General features: G+C 42.7%; 2 protein-coding genes across 2 annotated transcripts; both read right to left on the bottom strand.

Annotated features, from left to right (window-relative positions):
* Positions 1 to 7,339: 7,339 nt before the first annotated feature.
* LOC112277952 (uncharacterized) lies at positions 7,340 to 9,518 on the bottom strand. Its single transcript, XM_024510848.3, has 8 exons — positions 9,310 to 9,518; positions 9,127 to 9,164; positions 8,878 to 8,952; positions 8,573 to 8,656; positions 8,355 to 8,389; positions 8,029 to 8,114; positions 7,846 to 7,911; positions 7,340 to 7,622 (listed from the first exon to the last, which is right to left on the bottom strand). Exons 1-8 carry the CDS (start codon positions 9,386 to 9,388, stop codon positions 7,588 to 7,590), a joined length of 498 nt encoding a protein of 165 aa, XP_024366616.1. The 5' UTR covers positions 9,389 to 9,518; the 3' UTR covers positions 7,340 to 7,587.
* Positions 9,519 to 10,537: 1,019 nt separating this feature from the next.
* LOC112277951 (uncharacterized) lies at positions 10,538 to 16,236 on the bottom strand. Its single transcript, XM_024510841.2, has 5 exons — positions 15,923 to 16,236; positions 14,867 to 15,242; positions 13,681 to 14,115; positions 12,790 to 13,276; positions 10,538 to 12,649 (listed from the first exon to the last, which is right to left on the bottom strand). The coding sequence occupies exons 1-5, from the start codon at positions 16,234 to 16,236 to the stop codon at positions 11,145 to 11,147; spliced, it is 3,117 nt and encodes a 1,038-aa protein (XP_024366609.2). The 3' UTR covers positions 10,538 to 11,144.
* Between the last annotated feature and the right edge of the window lie 3,878 nt (positions 16,237 to 20,114).

Genomic DNA, 20,114 nt, shown 5'->3' with positions numbered 1-20,114 from the left:
ATGGTGAAATAAAAAAAATATATAAAAATATATTTTTACTTATAAAAAATATGAGGAGTAGCAACTACTACAACACTTGTAAGAAGAAAGGCGCATAAGTCCCATGTAGGTTGTAGCACCTTCGATGTAGGTAGAAAAGAAGACTAAGGCCTTGTTGCCTCTCCAAGACATATTTAGACATTGCTTGTGAGCCTTGGTGATGCTTGAATCCTTGATCTCTTAAGCAATTTAATATTGAAGTAAATCTTTTTTACTTAATTTTTTTATTATTTATTTTATATTTTTAAACATTCACAATTTATTCATAGTAACTTAGATTTACATGGTTTTTATATCATTGAATATATATATATATATATATATATATATATATATACATATATAGAAAAAAAACTTTTATCTTTTATCTTTTATGTTTTATTAGATGAAAATCCAATGAAGAGATTGGACTAGTTTTGTAGTGTGTAATTCCTTGATTGAAAATTTTTCACTTATTTTGTATTATTTGACTTTATTTCTTGTTATATTTTTTTCCACTTCTCATCACCAATTACAAGAAACTCTTAATCAAAGCAGTTATTCAACTCTTATAATTTAAATCAAACCATAAATTTTATTTTCACAAAAGTGTAGCACAAGGCAAGTTGTTTCATTGTTTGTCTAAGAATCTAACGTTTGTCAATATGTGAATCTTCTTCCAGTAAGCAAAAACATGTGGATTACAATGTTTAATTTAGTAAAACTAAGAAATCGCACACTTGCAGCACAGTGACTTTTTTGTGTGTGGGCAAGGAAAGACTTGAAACAATTACTAATTAAGAGTTTGTACATTGCTCAGCAATCATAGTAGTTCCTCACAATGCCGGTACATCAGGACTAGTAGATGAGATTTACAATGGGTTCCACAAAATTATTGAAGCAGAAAATCTAAACTCATTGGAAGTCGGCGGAATGCCTTCACTCAAGCTCACGTTGAAAGTTGGCATTCCAACTATGCTACTTCAAAAGACTAGTTGTGAGACAATCTAGTGCGCGGATAATTGAAGCAGAGACTCTCACGGTTGAGCAAACCTTGGGGATTAGAACTGACACAAAAGAGTTTTCTTTGCGTGGACAGATGCCACAGCATTTGCAAATAAGAGAGTTCTTTTGAAGAGAAATGCAAAGGGAGATGCTGGGTTGATGCGCAACGGATGTTGTATACAACGAGGCGCTCTAGAAGTAAGTCCATGGCGCTCGGCTTGCGTGGGTATTGTATAGAATATCTGAGGAAGCTTTATGATTGAGATGGTCGAAAATGCAGCCGACAGTCATTGCTTAAGTGATTTCTGTTTGCCGCCCTAAGTGCCATTGGATTGGCAGGGACACACTGCAATCTACAAACAAAGAGGCTTCGAAGTGGCGTTCAACCCTTCAGAATTTGTCAATACCCGCCGCTTTCGGCATGCAATGTAGCCATTCTTCATCCGAGTCATATAGGCCAAGAGCAACTCTGAATTCTGATGCTTAACACTCCCCCAAACCCTGATACTGCACACTACTTCGAACTTAATTTTGTGCCGGAGGCATGAGCCCACGGGCTGCATCTGAGGCGACAGTGGGGAAACAGCGTAGCCAACGCCAATTTGCCGCTTCAAACACCCGTGAAGGTAACCATACTTCATGGTGCTATCTTCTTAAATGTCGATTCAGATAAAACAATTCATCTCGATTATCACAGCTCTAATTCTAAATTTGTCATATTTGACCCATGAACGTAACGTCTGAAAAGCCAGTGCATATGAACTCGTGATTGTACCGATTCTCAGTTTTCAGACTTGCCAATGACTGTGTTCCCAAAGCTTTCTTCCTAAATTTTGTTCACATTGTTGAACACCTGAATGCCAAAGGTGGGCAGAGTGAAAGGAGGGGTGCGAGTCGGGTACATTCGTATTAACGGAGTTATTCAAGACTTGGTGCACATCGATGTGATTGTGAACGCCGTAGAAGCCCAACTTCCAAGCAACAAAAAATCGTCGATTTAATGACAAAGTGCAGAGCCTTCTGCAACGCTTTGAAGAAGTCCATCCAGCTCGCTAGAAACAGAAGTTAAGATGTCCATTGCTGGAATTCATTCTGCAGAACAGCATTGTTAGATCTTTTTATGCAGCTAGAACTTGCGACAGTGTTTCAGTGCTTTTCTTCCACTAAGTTTTCCTGTGCAGTTGTTGAATTGAGTAACTGGATTCTAATATGAGAAAACAGGTTGAACAGCAACAACTCTATTTCTTGAGTTTTGTTGTTGTAGGCATTTCAATTATATCAATCAGTAGTTTACACTGACTGAGATGGAAAACTATGTATTGGCGATTTCTATCCATAGTGATAAGATGTCAAAGAATTGCTAACTCATATGTTTGATCTTCCAACAATGAATCAAGCAATGAGTTACTTTTGTAAAAAATGAAAAAATTGCTGAACTTTTGGTACTTGTTCTGAATGTTGTATTGTTACTTTTGTTATTCCGTAAAATTTAATGTACATCAATCAATAATAGACGTTCATAATTAACTTTTATGGTAGACAACACACTTCATCTACAATACAACTTAAAATGACAAATTTTGTCATTCCTATCAAAACTAAATTATGATTTGTCTTTTACTATCATAAAAGTGAAATGTATGTTTTAATTATTTATATAACATTGATACTATCTTTATCATGTATGATAGAAAAGAATCAATCGAAAGTTACAATTTTAAAAACTCTAATTAAAAACTTCCACGGCACTAAGTTTGAATAGTTTTATCGGTTGACTTTTCTTAAAATCGTGCATTGGATTTTTAACGTTCGACAGAGGCATACATGTGTTTGTAAAATTTGAAAAAGGCTGTCAATTTTTATAAGAATTGTGAGTGAAAACAAGAATGACCAGGAAAATGTTGGATCATGTTAAAGTTTCCAATTTTTTATTGTTATTTTTGTTATTTGTTTTTATATTCACAACGATGCACAAATCATGAAAAGAAGAACAGAAGAAATGTTGGTAAGACATGAAACAAAACTAGCTCGAAAACTTTAAAAACCACAACCAAGACACCAATAGTTGTATTTTTCAGAAAAAACACAGTTTTTGAGCCTTATTTAGTTGAAAATACAACTAAAATTTCTCAAAAATAGAAGAGGATTGGGATTTCCAGGAATAATGTTATATTTGTAAAAGGTTCGAAGACAAAGCATGTCGGGTTCCTCGGTATTACAGGCCCACACCACTACAAACGAGTGCGGTGGTAATGACGCCAAGTGTCGGCGTGACAATCCGACATCTTAAAGCAATTTTGATACTGACCATGCCTCCAAATTCACACCTTGTTCACCGTTTCTACCCTAAAATTGTCCTAGTCGACAACGAGACCGCGGCGAAAATTTCTCATCGGCAGATTATTTGTACACCGCAATGGACTTGGACTTCGGAGACTTCATGCTGCACAGCGAACTTCGTCGCTCATCAATGTACCTTGACGACTCTGTTATTTACATTGAATTCTCCACATGTAGGATTTACAGCAGGCTTTCAACTAAAATGGACAGAAACTTTGTTAATGGAATCATCGACTTTCAGGATCGGAACTCGTTCTCTAGTGATGGATCATGTCCTTGATCTTGCCCACGAAACCCTTCTTCTCGGGCTGCTGGGTACCAGAGACGTCGGCATCCGCATGTCGGTGCGCGTGATCCACATTCGTGGCATCGTATACGGATGCATCTCCGGTCCTTGTCGCACCGTAGCCAACTGCTCCAGTCTTCGTAACGTCATGTTCACCAGCTCCGGCGTTCGTTCTGGTTCCATCGAAGCCACTGAGCTTTTCATCATAGCTTGTGTCCTCGAAGCTCTTCCCCACCCTTTCATTGTAATCGTGGCGGCGACCTCCCACCGTCTCCTCCATTCTGTTCCCCAATGTTTCATGGGGATGGCCGCTGATGTCGCTTTGGTGACCCAGTCCTGTGCCTGATCCCATGGTATTCTGAGGGTACCCATCGACAGAGTCTGTCTTGGTTTCATACGAGTAGCCAGTGTTGGATCCGGGATGCGAGTGATGGCCCAACCCTGTATCAGTCATGTCGTGATGAGAGTACGCAGGAGTGTACCGATCCAATCCCGTGTCTCCCATGGTGGAGTTAGGGTTTATCCTCCCTGTGTGAGATTCAGGATACGCACCCGTGTTGCTCGCATCGTAATTACCCTCAGTGCCTTGCACACCGTGATAATTGCTTCCCATCTGACCTTGTGAAGCGTCGTACCCAGGCTCAACCCGACGCTCCCCTAGTATACCAGGCGGAACCTGCCCGTTGCCGAGTTGTTGTCCATCGTGCGTACCAGTAACGGCGTGGGAGCCCAATCCATGAGACTGATCGATCCCTGCGGTCGTGTTAGTCGGATGCCCTAACCCCCCACCGAATCCCATATTCGAGCTCGGGTGATTCTCATTCGGATTATAACCCAAAACTGCATGCTGAGCGCCGGAAGTGTGATGGGCTCCTGCATGAGGTCCCATGCCCATTGCGTCTGCCATTCTGTGCATTACTCCCTCCTTCCTAGATTCACCATACCCGGAAGCTCCATAGGCATCTTGGTTCGTTCCCGAGTTAGGTCCCGTGCCCACGTTGTGCATTCTATTCTCCACCATCCCCTCCCTGGAGTGACTGTCTAGACCCCTCCCTTGGCCTACAAGATCAGATCGATGCGCATTAGGGGGCGCAACGGGAGTAGGCCACGCCCCGGAAGTCGTCTGGCCAGTGTAACTCGGCTGAGCACCTGAAACCTGGTCATTGCGGACATTCCCCGCACCCAGGGGCGTGGCGCCGTAGCGCGATTCCTCAGCTGGCCCTCGCCCGTCGTACCCCGTCGAGTGGATTCCCGCCGATTGCCCAATGTAGCGAGGATTGGTCACAACGTCACCGTCCCGCACTGTGTTGGAAGAATCTCGCCCCGTTCCGAGGGTGTCCATGATCGCTGTTACCCCTTCTTCAACGCACCGCACAAACAATCAAACCACAGTCAAGATGGGAACTTGCAACCCTCAATATCACTACCTCCCTTGATATCTAACTACGATCCCTGTCTCTCTCTCGCTCTCGAACTGAAGCTGCAAAATATCTATTCAACAGTGTTAAGCAGTGTAGCAGATGTAGCAGAAATTGATACGAGAAGCAAAGTGAATTGGGGAGGGAGTTATATGGAGGTCCCGTGCGACGGCGAGATCGGGGAGTGGACTGACCTCATCGCTGAAGTTCCTCCTCCCGTGCTGACATTGGACTGCCAAGTGTAATCTGCTGATGTGGCGTAGCAACTGCTACGGCGACAAGTAGCAGGGTCTCTCTTGGACTGCCAAGTGTTCACCTTGTCAGGTGGCCAATCGGGGCTGACACGCGTCGTGAGCTTCGGAAGGGGAGTGTTCTCTCAAGGGCGAGGATGGCGCTGTCATGGATGGATGGTGTCGCTGTTGTTGCAGATTTCAATCATTGTATTAGAGGAAATTTTATTACTTAATATTATATATATATATATATATATATACACACATATATACAGGGAATTGTTTAATTGACCCAAGTATTTATTAAATTACCCACCCATCCTTACCATCATCAAAAAAATTACCACTACTACATCCACATTGGTCAAAAATCAATGAATAAATGATTGGATCCTTAACCAATGATGATGGGTGGATTTATTTAGTAAATTCTTGGGTCAATTTAACAATTTTCAATATGAGAGACAAAGGCTATTATTGAATCAATACACCCACTCTAATCATCATAGAAATAAATGACCTCTAGATTTATTTCTCCACTACAAGATTTGCATCATGGGTAGGTCAATTTAGTAAAAGCCTAAATCTATTTAACATTCTCCATATATATGAGATCAAGTGATTGTAGATTTTTATTGACAAAAATAAAACAATTAAATTGTTAAAACGTGTGAGATTCAATCATAGAAAATTTCCAAAACAAAACAAAACAAACTCATGTGCTTTTGAAGAAATGCTGGTTGTAGGACTGTTTTGAAATGAGTTCACAAAATTCACTATACAAAGAAACAAATCATTGATTGAGATATGATTGTTAGCAATGGAATACACTCGTATTTAAATCTCTGCAGGTGTAGTATTTGATATTATAATTTGATTTATTTCATGAATCAAAATTTCATCGTAGGAAGTATCGCTCAGTAAAATTGCTAAAATGTTACTTGTAGGAAGTTAATAAAACGAAGACAATCTCAGACATTCTTACTTGGAATCGTATCACAAATCGTTCAATCTTCTTGTTGAGATATCAGTATTGTTGATGTTTTTTTAATAATCAAGACAGAATTTGAGATTAGAGAGAATTAACAAGTCGAAAGTTGTAAACTTTCGACAGTTTTGAAGGCTGACTTAAAAGAAACAAATCAACCAACAGCAAAACAACCTGAATGTAAAATTGTTAAGGAAACAATTCACCACATATTCAATCAGCTTAAATCCTGTTTGTGCCTTCACTATTCATAAAAACATCGTCATCAGAGACATCACTTTTAGGGTCGAATCATCACTGTGTCTATAGATTAGAATGAATCCACGAACTTTTCCCACGTTGAAATTGGATACAGGACTTGCCGGTCTATTGTATTTTATCCCCGAAAGAAACAAAACTCCCATTTTCATAGAAACTCCCAGGTTGTTAGATCAGTCTATTTGAGTATGAATCAATCAACAAGGGTTGCTGGATGAACTTGGAGATATTATTAGAGGAACTATATCCTCAACGTAGAAAGGAGGAAGCGATATAAACCACTGCTTGGCCTGACATTCGTTGCTGACCTTCCTTTGTTGTCCCTTCCAAGAGATATTTTTATTAGAGGAACTATATCCTCAACGTAGAAAGGAGGAAGCGATATAAACAACTGCTTGGCCTGACATTCGTTGCTGACCTTCCTTTGTTGTCCCTTCCAAGAGATATTTTTAGGAGAGCGTTGCCACATGCTGGCAGAAGAAATGTTGATCACCTTCCCGAGCAATGACTTGAGAATAAAAACCAACGTTTCTGAAGTGAAGCACATGCTTGACAACTGCAATTTCCTTGATCCTCGCATGTTAACCGGAAAGAATGTCTTAAGTTATTCGATGTTTGCGCGTCTCATTGTTCTGGGCACCATGGATTTATCACATAATCCATTTTTAAGGTAACCAAAACCTTTAAATTGAGATTTGTCGTTCGCTGCGGCATGTTTGCAGAATGAACAGCAGCAGGCACCAAATCTCCAGACAGATATTTCGTGTGCAAGACCAAAACCAAGTCACAAATCTTGCCTGGGCAAACGACTACAATAAATGTATTATAAGAATTGTACGACTACACAGTAACCATGTAAGAGAGGACTCTGCACTGCAAAAACGTAGAAGGTTAGTAACAATTCGTGGTGAAAGCCACCAGAGGAATCGCAAGGAACTGAAACACCTTCATCTAAACAAAAACACGGGAAGTTTTTATAAATTTCCTCCTGGATATTCAAAAACTACTAAGTACATTCGTGCAGATGAATTTTGTGGCTCCCTATCTGCGGGCTTCGGCCTTCTTAGCGTCCTTTGCTGGATACCATCAACACCACGAAAATCAATGAATACACAACCAACCAGCATGCACCAATACACGTCTTAGTCATCCATGAATTGCATCAATTACAAACATGACTAACATTGCGAGGCAGGATACATTATATTTCAATACTGCTAGAATCCACCTCAGGTAGTCGAGCGTAGCCACAAAAAAGCATGAGTTGCGCGAATGGATAAGGTAAGTCAAAACAAGTACCAGCTTTCTCCTCTTCTCGCTTCTTCGCAGCCTCCAATCGTTGCTGCCTAATCAGCTGCAAACGCTCTGCAATATCACAGGATTAAAATCAAATGTATTAATACTTCAATATTCAAATCGATGTTGTCAGCACTCGAATAATTCGTCTTGCAAACAAATCGTGCCCTGTTACAAAAGACTCACCTAGATCTTTCTTCGATTGTTCAGTCTTGCCTTGCTCTTGCAATTTCAAATACCTTTCATGAGCCCTTTGCTTCTCGAGCTCCTCTCTGCCAGATAGTCAACAACTCAAGGATTTAATCGCTAATGCGGTACTGACACAAATGCTTGTAGTTACCCATTCCATTCTCCAGCCATTTGCAATAGTGGCAGGATGAAATAAGGCCAAACTATAGAGTGAAAATAAAAAAATTGACTCTTCAGTTGGCTCTATGAAACTACCAACAACCTTCACGAACAACAGGGACGGAGACAAGGGACAATGAGAGCTAGGGTGATCATCCAATTACCTCTCTCGTCTAGAGAGCTCGGCAGGCCTGTCCATCTGCACAATTAAGACACCCTTATTATTCACTACAAAAATCTGATGACACATACAAGCGTTTCGGAGTCCTGATAAAAAAAGACAGCCTTACCAAGGAACCCAAGAGAAACAGACTTGATTTCGCTCATAAAAAAAATACTAGCTCATGTGACTACATTGTATGTGATGGAAGCATATGCTTACGTCCACATCCTTTGCTTTCACATTCTTCGGTTTAACCAAGTTCGGGTTCTGAATTTCAATCACTCCTGCAGTACCCTTCTTCTTCTGCAAAAAGTATTCAGACTCAGTTTAGGAAAAAGATACATGATTATGAAAACCCAACGACCTCTGGTGACACAAAGAAACCCAGGTTATTTCAGATTTCTATGATAACCAAAGTATTTTGACGCTGAAGAATGCCTGATCTCCAAGCGTAATTACTTTCATACTCCCAAAGTAGGGTCCCATGAGATGCATTCAAGAACACAAGAAGTTGGTTCACAAACCGTGGACTCCTCCTCCTCCTCCTCGGACTCCTCCTCAGACTCCTCCTCTGGCTCCTCTTCCTCTTCCTCGGGATTCTACGAAAATCCCAATCCACGTACAACTTCAAAAAATTGCACACAAAATCACACGCACAAAAAAACTACGAAACACGTCACACATGGATCTTTTCAGCAGATCTAAAATGCATTCTGTTCAAGATAAATCGCGCACACTCTACAAGCTCGTCAAGTAGGTGTCGCGCTACTTACTCTCTTGAAGCTTCGGGGCTTGGTGGAGGTGCCGGCAGCTGTGGACCCAACAGAAAAGACCAATGTCTCACGTCAGTGCGAAACATTTACGACAAAGAAATAAAAACAAGAAGATGAAACAAAAAATACCCAAGTAAGACATGGCAATCCCAGAAGGACCACATCACGCCCAAATACACGTACCCATCTCCTCCGGCGTGGAGAAGTGGCGCCGCCCCGTAGGCTTCCCCTTGAACTTCCCCCGTCCTGCACCTCCTCCCATGGCGACAAATTCCTCTACCTCCTGATCTCTGCTTCGCAACGCTGTGATGGAAGGTGCTCGCTGTTGGAAACACACACTGGCAAAGAAGCAGATGAAAGAAGCGAGAGAGGCGAGATGAGGAGGAGTGGGTTGAGGAATCCTGAAACCCTAACTCGGAATGCTGAGCTTCAACGCAACGCTGCTGATCCGTCTCCGCCGTTCGAGTCCCGTTCCCAAAGCGGACCAGCCCCAGTTCCCCTTCTGACTTGGAATGGCGTGCCGATGGAACTAATTCCTCCTCAGTTTGCGGCGGAGCCGAAGGTCGGCGAAGTCGAAAGATAATGCTACCAGAAGCAGATGAAGAAGGAAAGAAGAAGAAATCACAGCAGAAGAAAGAAAATAGAAAAAAGAAAAAAACCCAATTTATAATAAAGCGCAGAAAGCGAGAAGGCCTTCAGTTCAACGCGATCCTGGATTCTTCGAATCTCCGCCAGGCTACAGCAACTTGCGACGACGATGGGTTGCGCGAAGACGCCTGCACTACCCGAAATCACGTAGTCGCTACATTTGTGGGGTTGGGATTTGACGAAACCTCCAGAAGCAGCAACGAATCCGGTCTCCGATCGGAGGCAGGATCAGAGCTCGCATGACGGATGGATTTGGCATCCCAACTTACACACATATACACACACACGTCGATGTTTCACCGTGACTATGATTTTTTCTCTTCGGCGCACGTCTCGCATGAGCTTTGGATTCCTCGACGAAGCGCTCATCGATTCCATCACTGATCGATCGATCACATTTGTCTTCTGCCTCGATCAGATTGAATTGCAATTGGGTGAAGCGTGAACATTGCTTCTTGGATTTAGGGTTTGGGTTTTAGGGTTTTGAAGAGGTGTGTGAAGTGTCCCATCCAAATTTAGTTTAAAACATGTGAGAGAGAAGTACATTGTTTTTATCAGGACATTATTTATTTGAATAACACGATGATTTAAAAACACCTTGATTGCGTAACACAATGATTTAATAACACGATGATTAAAAAACACCTTGATTTAATAACCCGATGATTTAAAAACACCTTTAACAAGTAGTAAATAACAGATTGTTTAAATAACAGTTTGTTTGTTTTGATTGTTTGTTTTTTTCACATATTATTTACTTGAATAACAAGAAGTTGCAAACAAATTTCATTAATTGATGAAGCGTTGTCCACAATGGGAGTCTCATAGCAGGAACTCCATGGTTCTAGCAGTTCGATGGATTGAAGACCTGACCCAGTAACTGCAGGAAGCAACACCTAAACTAAACTTGTGAGATGCTGATATTTGCAGCAATTCTATGTTCTATACAACTGGGGATGATCCAGCAGCCAAATAATACGAACGTGAACTGATCCTCACTTCTCAGCAGTTGGGTGATGTTATCTATAGCAAATTCATGTTTCAATTGATCCGATTCTCGCAGAATCAATCACAAGACTGAAGGAGAGCACATAGTTCAGAGCTGGGTAAGTAAGTATCTGGTCGCTGATCGAATCAGACAGGTTCCAAAATCGTGTGACACCATTACGTGGGGTTGACATTGTACTCATGAGGAGGGCATAGAGCTCACTAGGCTGCTATCATATCCTATCACCAAAACTGCTCTCATCACCGAGAAATATGAACTGAAATTTTTCATAAGGATGATGATTCTGTATGTTTCTAAACTAACTGTATGCACATCTTCTACTCTATGATGTCGATGGTTAGTCTACGGATAGGCTCGCATGTTACAATGACAACAAAGACCTGTTCTTCACTGCTTTTCTCCGGATGCCATACGTGGCAGGAAGTGGAGGAATCGTGGGAGACCGTATCAAGGACGAGCTCTCTCTCTCAATGTGTTTCTCTTTTACAAGGACGAAACTTGATGCGGTTTTCTTAGCTGCAATATACCTCTTTTTAGGCGCATTTCTGAACACTTGTAACAGCGGCTTCTCCGTCTTAGAACTTGATTCCTTTGCTTCCTTGGGATTTGGAATGACACCCTCATCTGTGTCTGAAGACTCATCATCTTGTAGCTTCTTCTCATTTGTCACCGCACTCCTGGAGAGCTTAGGATCTCTCATAGAATCTCTTTCTGCTTCCCCAGTGCTATGTCTCTCATCTCCTGCTGGTGACGAAGCCATCACTTCATCGACCTGCGTGGTGCTGCTTTTGCTGGTAACTGGGTCTCCCCCCTGCTGTCTCTTCTTTTTCGCGGCTGCATATCGAGCTCTCTTCCTCTCTTTCAGGAACATGTGATGCTCGCATAGCGTATGGCCGTGCATGGCGTTCAACGGGCATTGCCACTTCCTGGCGGAGTCAACGCTGCCGTCCTTCCTCGCACATCGCACGCCGCTGTGTGGGCCGCCACTCTCCGCAACAATCCTGGCTTGCAATGCTTTCAAGGAGCCTGGAATGGCTCGTTCATAAGGAGCTTTTCTGAGCACTCCCTTCTCGTCGTGTGAAGGGGTCATGCTCATCCCTGACGTCCCATTTAAAGCGGATGCCAACTTCAGAGTTTTTGTTGCAGCCTTGGAAAGATCGTCGTTAAATACCTCTGGCTCCTCTTCCTCTTCGACTAAATTTGTGGCAGCAATATCGTCCTGGGTCTTTAACAAGTCCACAGTCGAAGCTGGTTTGAGAGATTCCTTCTCAGTCACTTGACAACGCAGGTCGATAAGGGCTTGAATAGCATGAGCACCGCCAGGCCCTGTAACAATGTCCTCCTTTTCGCCCTGGTATAATCCTAGTTCACCAGTCGATGAGCCTTGCGCAGATCTTAAAAATTCTTTCTCCCCCAAACGCCTGTTTAGGTTCTCATGTTGCTTTTTCGCATTTTTCCTCTCTTGTAAGCTCTTGTGATGCTCGCAGAGAGTATGCCCCTCCATAGCCATCAACGGACACCGCCACTTGCGCGCATCATCCTTCCTGGCACACGGAACGCCACTCTGCACGCCCGTCTCTGCCAAAATCTTCGCCTGCATCGCCTTCAAAGAACCGCGAATGTTTCTGATGCCATCCTCCTCATTATTTGAAGACGGCTTTCTTTTCTTGTTAGATGTCGGAAACGGTGTATGTGTAGCCGGTGATTCTTCGGGCTCTGCTACGATGCTATTGGACGCTCTGGACTCTGTAATACCCACTAGAGGCGGATTGACCAAATCTTGCTGCATCTTTTGGAACTCCAAAGCCGACTCCGTAAGTACCGCTTCGATCGTCTTCTCGTAAGCTTTTCTTCTTGTTTGGACTCCTGAATAAAAATAAAAAAATGGACATAGCTACAAGCCTTAGCCAAACATATTACTAGAAATAGTTTTGTCACTTGGGTTATCGTCAGTTCATCTGTTCTACAACCTCTTTAGAGATGTAGAGATACGAGAAATCTAATACCTTCATTTTTGTCCATAGAAAGGGCAGATTGGACTGCAGCTGCATCGGGCGATTGAAAGGTTGACCGTGGCGATGGGACATGGCCATTGGAAGATGCTCTAGGATTGGCGCTTCTGGAAGGGATGTGGAATGGAAGTGATCTGCGCTTCGGCTGCACAAGCTGTTCGCATAGAAGGTAGCGTCCCTTTACTTCATCAAAGTGCGGATTGCTCTTTAAGAGAGCCCTAACTTGCTCCTTCCAGTCGCTTGCGAGGCTTGGCAAACATGTCTGCTTTTTGAAACTGCCGAAAAGCTCCCTCAATGTGATCCCTTCCCCACCCGCAGCCACAAGCTGAAGATACAAAGTATGCAGCAACGATCCTTCCGGTTGATTGGACGGGTGATCCTGCTTTTCGTCGGTTTTGCTGACTTGGAAATCGGCCTTAGCACGCACAGGGGTGGACTCCCCGGAATTTATGCGTAACTTTATTCCATTTATATCATTAATCTGCACAGGACCACATACACAAATGCCTCAATCCCAACTACCTCACAGACTACCTCACAGACTCAGACTACATCACTCGCTATGCATGACAACTTACAAGGGAGAGAGCGTAAAGATATTCCATAATGGTTGCGGCAACGCACAGCATGTAAATCGAAGCGGATTGATTAACACCGAATTGACATACCAAATTCCAGAGGCAAATAATGACTTGACATAAGCCATCCAAGCTTTCGCAGCAAAATTTAGGGCTTCATGGCTTTAAGAAAATTCAGGATTGTGCTAACAGCTGCTGACAACTAGATATTGCAGACATAATCCTCAACCAGGATACCATGCAGATTTCGTGCTTTGCAATGTCTACGACATTCTTGGTGGAAGGAAAATGGACTTTGATAAAGTACCCCGAGTTGAGTTATGCCTGAAGCTGCGGCAGGTACAGTGAAAGATTCAATTGGCCCCAAAGAAGGATCGTCGCCTTCCTTTCGGTTTCCTCGTCTCACATAATGCCGCATCAAGTGCTCTCTTTCTTGCGCCTGCCTTAGTTGATCCCCCGGTACCTTGGACTCCTCGCCCTCATCGACATTTCTGGAAATTTCTTCTTGAAGCAGTTCAGATTTAGCAGCCTCAGACACCGCCCCTACATGGACCGTTCCATCCGATGATGGACTTTGCCTAAAAAATGGCTCCACCGCTCCATCCCTGTCAAAGGATTCCTGGACCCCGTAGCTACCCCATGGTTCTCTCACTAAACCCTCCACGGTTGTATCCAGGGACGGAATCTTCACAATTACATTTCGACTCTGCTTCCTGATCCTCATTTCCGCTTGACTAAATTTCTGCATGGCCGCCACATCGACAGATCAGCGCAACAGCAGACCAAGAACAATCAACCGACTCGCCTTCCTTAATACAGTCAGCAGGTGCACGTAACTATGGCGATTACCGTGAACAATGCTGCTACATGCCACACCTCTGTCGCAGCCGCTGTCTACAGCATCAGTCAGAAACACGATCGAAGAGACCAAGTCATGAGGTCCACATTAAATTGGTGGCTATCAAGTGGTGAGCCAGCCACTGGTGGTTAGCAGCTGATGGACCCGCCTTCCCGTCGTGAAGACGAATTAAACCTAGGTGGTAGGGTTCCGTCAAGCACACAGAAGAACCTTCAAGACCTGGAGACCTCATATGGAATTTAACCAGCAAAGAGCTCCGCTACCTTGCCATAATCCTCGCACACCAGTAGCTGACCACGCTATCACAACGCAATCACGTAACCGTTCTCCATCGACGCAGAATGTAACTGAACTGCACTAGAAATGGATCGACATGTGAACTTTCGCGCACATACATGAACACACACCCGCACAAACACACACACACACACACACACCCTCTCTCTCTCTCGATCTCTTTTTCTTTCTTGCTCTTACTCAAAGTCTACAACTCCAAAAAAGAAACAGCGGCAGTATGCATCATTCCATCGTACACAACCAATCGAGAGAACTCGAGTTGCAACGTATCGACGACAACCTCTCGGGAGAACTCAAATACTTTGCTTAGACGCGGAACAAGTTCAGTCCGAGATACCTGACAGTCACGAAGCAGTTGGGTCCCTGACAGGGTTTCTCCGGCGATTGCGCGGCTGTGATATAATAGGTGTGGGGATCGAAGCGACCTGATCGAGGGGTCGCTGTAACTCAGCGACTCGCTCGTCGAGTCAGTGGAGAGAGCGCTAGACGTGAAAAAGGCGGCGAAAGGGAAAGAATGCTGGTTGCCGGTTGCCCGCGTTGGAGATTGCAAGGAAAGAGCTCCACAGTGGGGACTGGTACCATTTCTGTCCGCACCATCCCCGCCGCTCATTCCCTTCTCATCCATCATCCCCTCCGTTTCCCTGCCATCTTCCCCCGGTCTCCATCTCGCTTTCACCCCCGCCCACGCCCAAACCCCATCGGGACCCCGTTGTCTGCGGTCCAGTTCGCGAACGCGTTTAGGTCAGTGAATGTAGGAGCCAATCAGTTGCATCCCTCGCAGTTCATCTCACGGCAAGCGGTTCGTCTCACGGCATCGGAGTTCACGTCCTCCCCGAATGTTATGGATTCATTCATTCATTCGTTCACTCGGTCCACTTTGTTGCAGTTGCTTGGTTTGGACAATCCACTAACTGTTCATCGACAGGGCGGATAATTTTGATATCTCTGATCTGATGGGTCCTTTTGTCAATCGTATCCTGCAGTGGATAATCGCGTTTAAATCTACGACGTCATTCGGTTTTGGGGCTAACGTAGTTTTTGAAAGAGGTGATGTATCGGGCGAAGACCACCGACTGTGGAAACGCTGATTTTTAAGTCTGTGATCGGCTGATGTCGATCACACAAGCAATCGAAACCGTTGCAGCGAAATAATGAAACCGCAAGAGTGCAGATGCACGACGAAATCATTTTAAAGTGGAATTACTGCTTGAGTAGAGTGAAGATCTGTTGTTGTACGGTGGCGTAGAATTGATTCAAGTCTAACTTAATGCCGCTTAGTGGCTTGACACATGGTTACATTAGACGTGATCGTAACATTTTCGATAAAATGAATGCCAGGTCTGAGCAAAGATTTAGCCTGAGACCGTCGCTCATCACGGTTTGTGGGGTTTACCGATTCCAATTAAACTGTGCACGAGACTGTGCACGAGACTTCTTGAGGACAAAACAGATCAAGAACGGCATGTAGTTCTTGATCCATTGCGATATGATAAGTACCCGATAAGATGTCTTCGATGCTGTCGATATCCTGGATAATACTTCACCAGTGTGTTGACTGAAGAATTTATGCTGGAGAACAGAGAATTGTGACACGACAAGATATGCATCAGAGAATAACGTAGGGCGGGCTGGGTGCAACTCCACTTGCAGAATAATCGAATTTTTGGCCACAACTTCGTAGTCATGGACCCAACACAAGCGCAACATGGTTTCTAATCACCGACGCAGTGTGCAGTCTCAGTGACGGGTCATTGGCAGTAGAAAGCCCATTTTCAATCCGAGTCAATCTCAATCGACCTGGGACCACAATAAAGAGGTTCATGTCAGGCCAGCAATGGCTTTCAGCGGCAGGAAGACTAGCGTAAAATTGTACATCGGTGCAGTAAGAAACAGAGCAAGTCTGCAGTAAACATGCCACGGGCAGTACCCTAAGATGCGCAGATCGAAATGCCTCAAGCGGGGCTCAGAGACGGCAATCGAAACAGGACAACTGTTTAGAACATGAATGGACGACCATCATCCACAACGAGAGAATAGTAAAATCGGTCGAATTAAAGGGAAAGTAAAGACCAGAAGATGGATCAGTCATGACGGCAGGTTTTGCGTTTGACATGTATGGTTGGACTGCGAAGTGGCAGTGCGGGACGTCCTGACGCATTTGCGCAACTGGACTCCGCTTTGCTAAATACGGCACGTGACATGAAAGCCTCCACTTACCAGTATGGCGAAGACGAGGAATCCGTTCGTGACGAGGATTATCTAACCCACTTAGCCTACGAAACATTTTACGGACTGCATGCTCGATTCGCCTTTGGTAGACCCAGGGTGCTCCCCATCGGGGTGCAGGGGTACCTGAGTCCAGTAGCAGCACGTTCGAAGGATATGGTTTTCGAGGAGGTTCCTCTGGCACCACCACGCCCAGTTCAATTTCTGCATGCTGTTGCTAGGGTGGGTTTTGAAAGCTGATACCGGTTCAATTTTGAAGCAACATGGACACAGAATGTGTGCAAAGCTCTAGCAGACATGGATATGGCAGGTCCACGAGTTGAAGATGTCCAATTTGACGCGTCCACGTTCCGAGCTTCAATTTTTCTGTTGGACAGTGGACATGGGATTCTTGACGAGCATCTCATAAACAGCTCCATCGATTGATCTTTCAATAAGATATGTGATCTTTTTCGAAAGCATGAATAAAAGCAATAAAAATGAAAAAATGAAAAATCTAGATTAAATTGAATAAACAAACGCATTTGTTCTGTTGAAAATTCACGTCTTGAAAATTCCTAAGATGCGCAGATCGTGAATGTTCACGTCATTCATCAGATTCTTCAGTTTTTTGAGATTGGGAGAGTTCTACGAGAGATTCCTATCAAAAGAAAGCATTTCGAAGCAGTAGATCATGTGTTGCAAGTGTGGTCACAGCTTGCACAATGGTTCGAGGGTTTTGAACTCTGGAATGGCCCGGAGTTGCGATAACGATTCAGATACAATCTGAACGTGTTGGCCTCGTCGCGAATCGGGGATATACTTTTCAACTCGGTCTCTGGCGCTGTCGATCACGTCCGTCGCTGATGTTACCCATTGAGCTCTGGCTGCACCTCATTCTTTTAGTAACTGTTGAGTAATTAGTTAGAAAGAATTACTTCCCATGTGATAATGATAGTCATAGGTGTAGAGAGTTCGAAGGGAATATATAATGTAAGAGGTTTCTTGAAATAAAGTTGTGTTGTGTTTTTCATAAGAGGTGCTATGTCTTATAAACCAAAAGGTTACGGGCCCTTTTGTCTTCTAGTTGTACAAGTTTAGCCTATCTTCTTGTTCTGATTTCTTGTTCTTGTTCAGGTCATTAGAGACAAGTGTTATTAGAAAATAAACACGGAGATTAAAGAAAGTGTGATCTACAATTGCTCTTAGATTTAGCAAATACGTCAAATATTACTGCGATTATTGTTTACACACAGAGTGATTAGATCATTACATAGAGTTTACGGTTTACAGACAGAGCAATAAGAATATACAGAGAATTTCTTACATTCTTGATTTTCAAATTTCACGTTACTATCGTTTTACCTTGTCCCTTAATTCTTTTCTTACGAATATATATATATATATATATATATATATTTTCCAACATGTCGATTTAGAAGGACTTGATTGGGATCCAGCGATTTAGCGGATCATAGTTTCACATGTGGAAGTGGGAATTGAGAAATCTCTTCCGAGCAAAAGGCTACATACGTCACATTGACGGAACAACTGCATATGATTCTGATGACGAGGGGAGGGAACGAGATTACAATGCCTACACTCTTCTTACCTCCTCGATTGAAAGAAAATTCTTACCACCTTTAACAAGTTGTAATACCGCACAAGAAGTGTGGGATCGTTAACTTGAAGAACACAAACATAAAAGTGGTGGAGATATTCATGAATTGCAGAGGCAGTTTTCCGATGCTAAAATTCAGCATGGACAATCTATGTCAAGCCTTATTGCGGAACTTGAGTTGATCATTAGTGAACTACGCTAACTAGGCGATCACTCATTTTCACATAAATTCATGATATCAAAATTAACGGCGAATTTACCTGCTGGTTTCGATGCCTTTACCACAGAGTGAGAGAGAACTCTTGCAAATCTCAAATTACGTACAAGGAAGGAAGAAACCCAAATATCACGAAGAATTCATCAAGAAATCAGTTCTGAAACTAAAGAGTTATATGCAAATATGAATGACGAATGACAACTGTGACTTATCGACTTACATCATTCAGTGGGAGCAACTTATCGCGAGGAAATTTTCAAGGTACGTCTTCATCTTTTGCCCCTCGTTTGTCATACAATTATCCTCCTCTTAATCCGCAGCGTTTTCTTTCTCCGCGTTATCCTCCGCCATCTATTCGTCCGAAAATATTGTATGGAGATCGTTCTTTTCTAATAAATCGACAGCACAATATGCGTCATCACGAGTTTGTTGAACTTAAGCGTCGTACGTACTGCAATAACTGTGGTTTAATTGGGCACTGGTGGCAAGAGTGTCCCCATATTGCATCTTCTCATCGCCCAAACTGTTTACCCGCTCAAGAATCCTTTACGGAATCTTTTAATCCAAACACATTTTATTCAAGCAATGGCGAGAATTATCCAGGAAATCATTTTTCTTAAGAAATTTCGTCATATCATGATCATCAAACTATTCCGGATCAATTTGATTCACAAGAAGAAGACCAGCAATATACTGATTATTCGAATACAATCACTCGAGCATATACCGCGACATCTAAAGGACCTTTTTCTGATTTTTCGAATCAAATCAATGGAGCTTACACAGTGAATTCTTCTGAAACAAAATACAGAATACTGTCAATCGATCTTGCATAGCTGCGTCTTATGGACAATTTTCTGAATTATCGAAGGAAATTACTCGTGCCTATACAGCAACATCTTTTTCTTTTTCTGCTTATTCAGCAGAGGCCACAAATGCACACGCAGTATCTTCTACTGAATTTAATAATGAATGGATTGCCGATATTGGGGCCACTGAGCACATTATGAATTTTAAGTATGGATGAAAAGGTGTTCATGGATGAGAAGTAATTCACAGATAACTTATGATAACTTATACTTGGATGAGTTTTTGTGAACGGAAGAATTTTGATTAAATAAAATACAATAAACAAACAAAAAATTAAATTAAGAGTTAAGAGAAGGAATTTCTTTGGGCATGCATTTTGTGAGTAATTTGCTATTGTGAGTGTGAGTTAATGGTAGAGGTTATGCTTAATAACTTGGGTGTTTTAAGAAGATTAAAGTGATTTAATTAGGATTTAAATAAGAGCTACAACTTATTAAACTTCCATAGTTAATTCACTTGTGAACTAAGATAAACTTCCAATTAGTGGGGGGTTGTTTATCTCAGACTTATTGATTTAAGGAGGTTAAACATGAATTGATTAAGATCTAAATAAGTGCTAACATTTCTAAACTTTTCATAGTTAACTCACTTATTGTAGTCTAGAATAAACTTCCAACTACTTGAGGTTTTTTTTAGCTCACATTATTAATATTTAAAAACATAATTTTTTAT

The sequence above is a fragment of the Physcomitrium patens genome, chromosome 26, assembly GCF_059467195.1.
Source record: "Physcomitrium patens ecotype Gransden chromosome 26, ASM5946719v1, whole genome shotgun sequence".
In the NCBI taxonomy this organism is placed as follows: domain Eukaryota; kingdom Viridiplantae; phylum Streptophyta; class Bryopsida; order Funariales; family Funariaceae; genus Physcomitrium; species Physcomitrium patens.
Note: the sequence above shows the minus strand (reverse complement) of the source record. Positions and strands in the feature narration are given on the sequence as shown.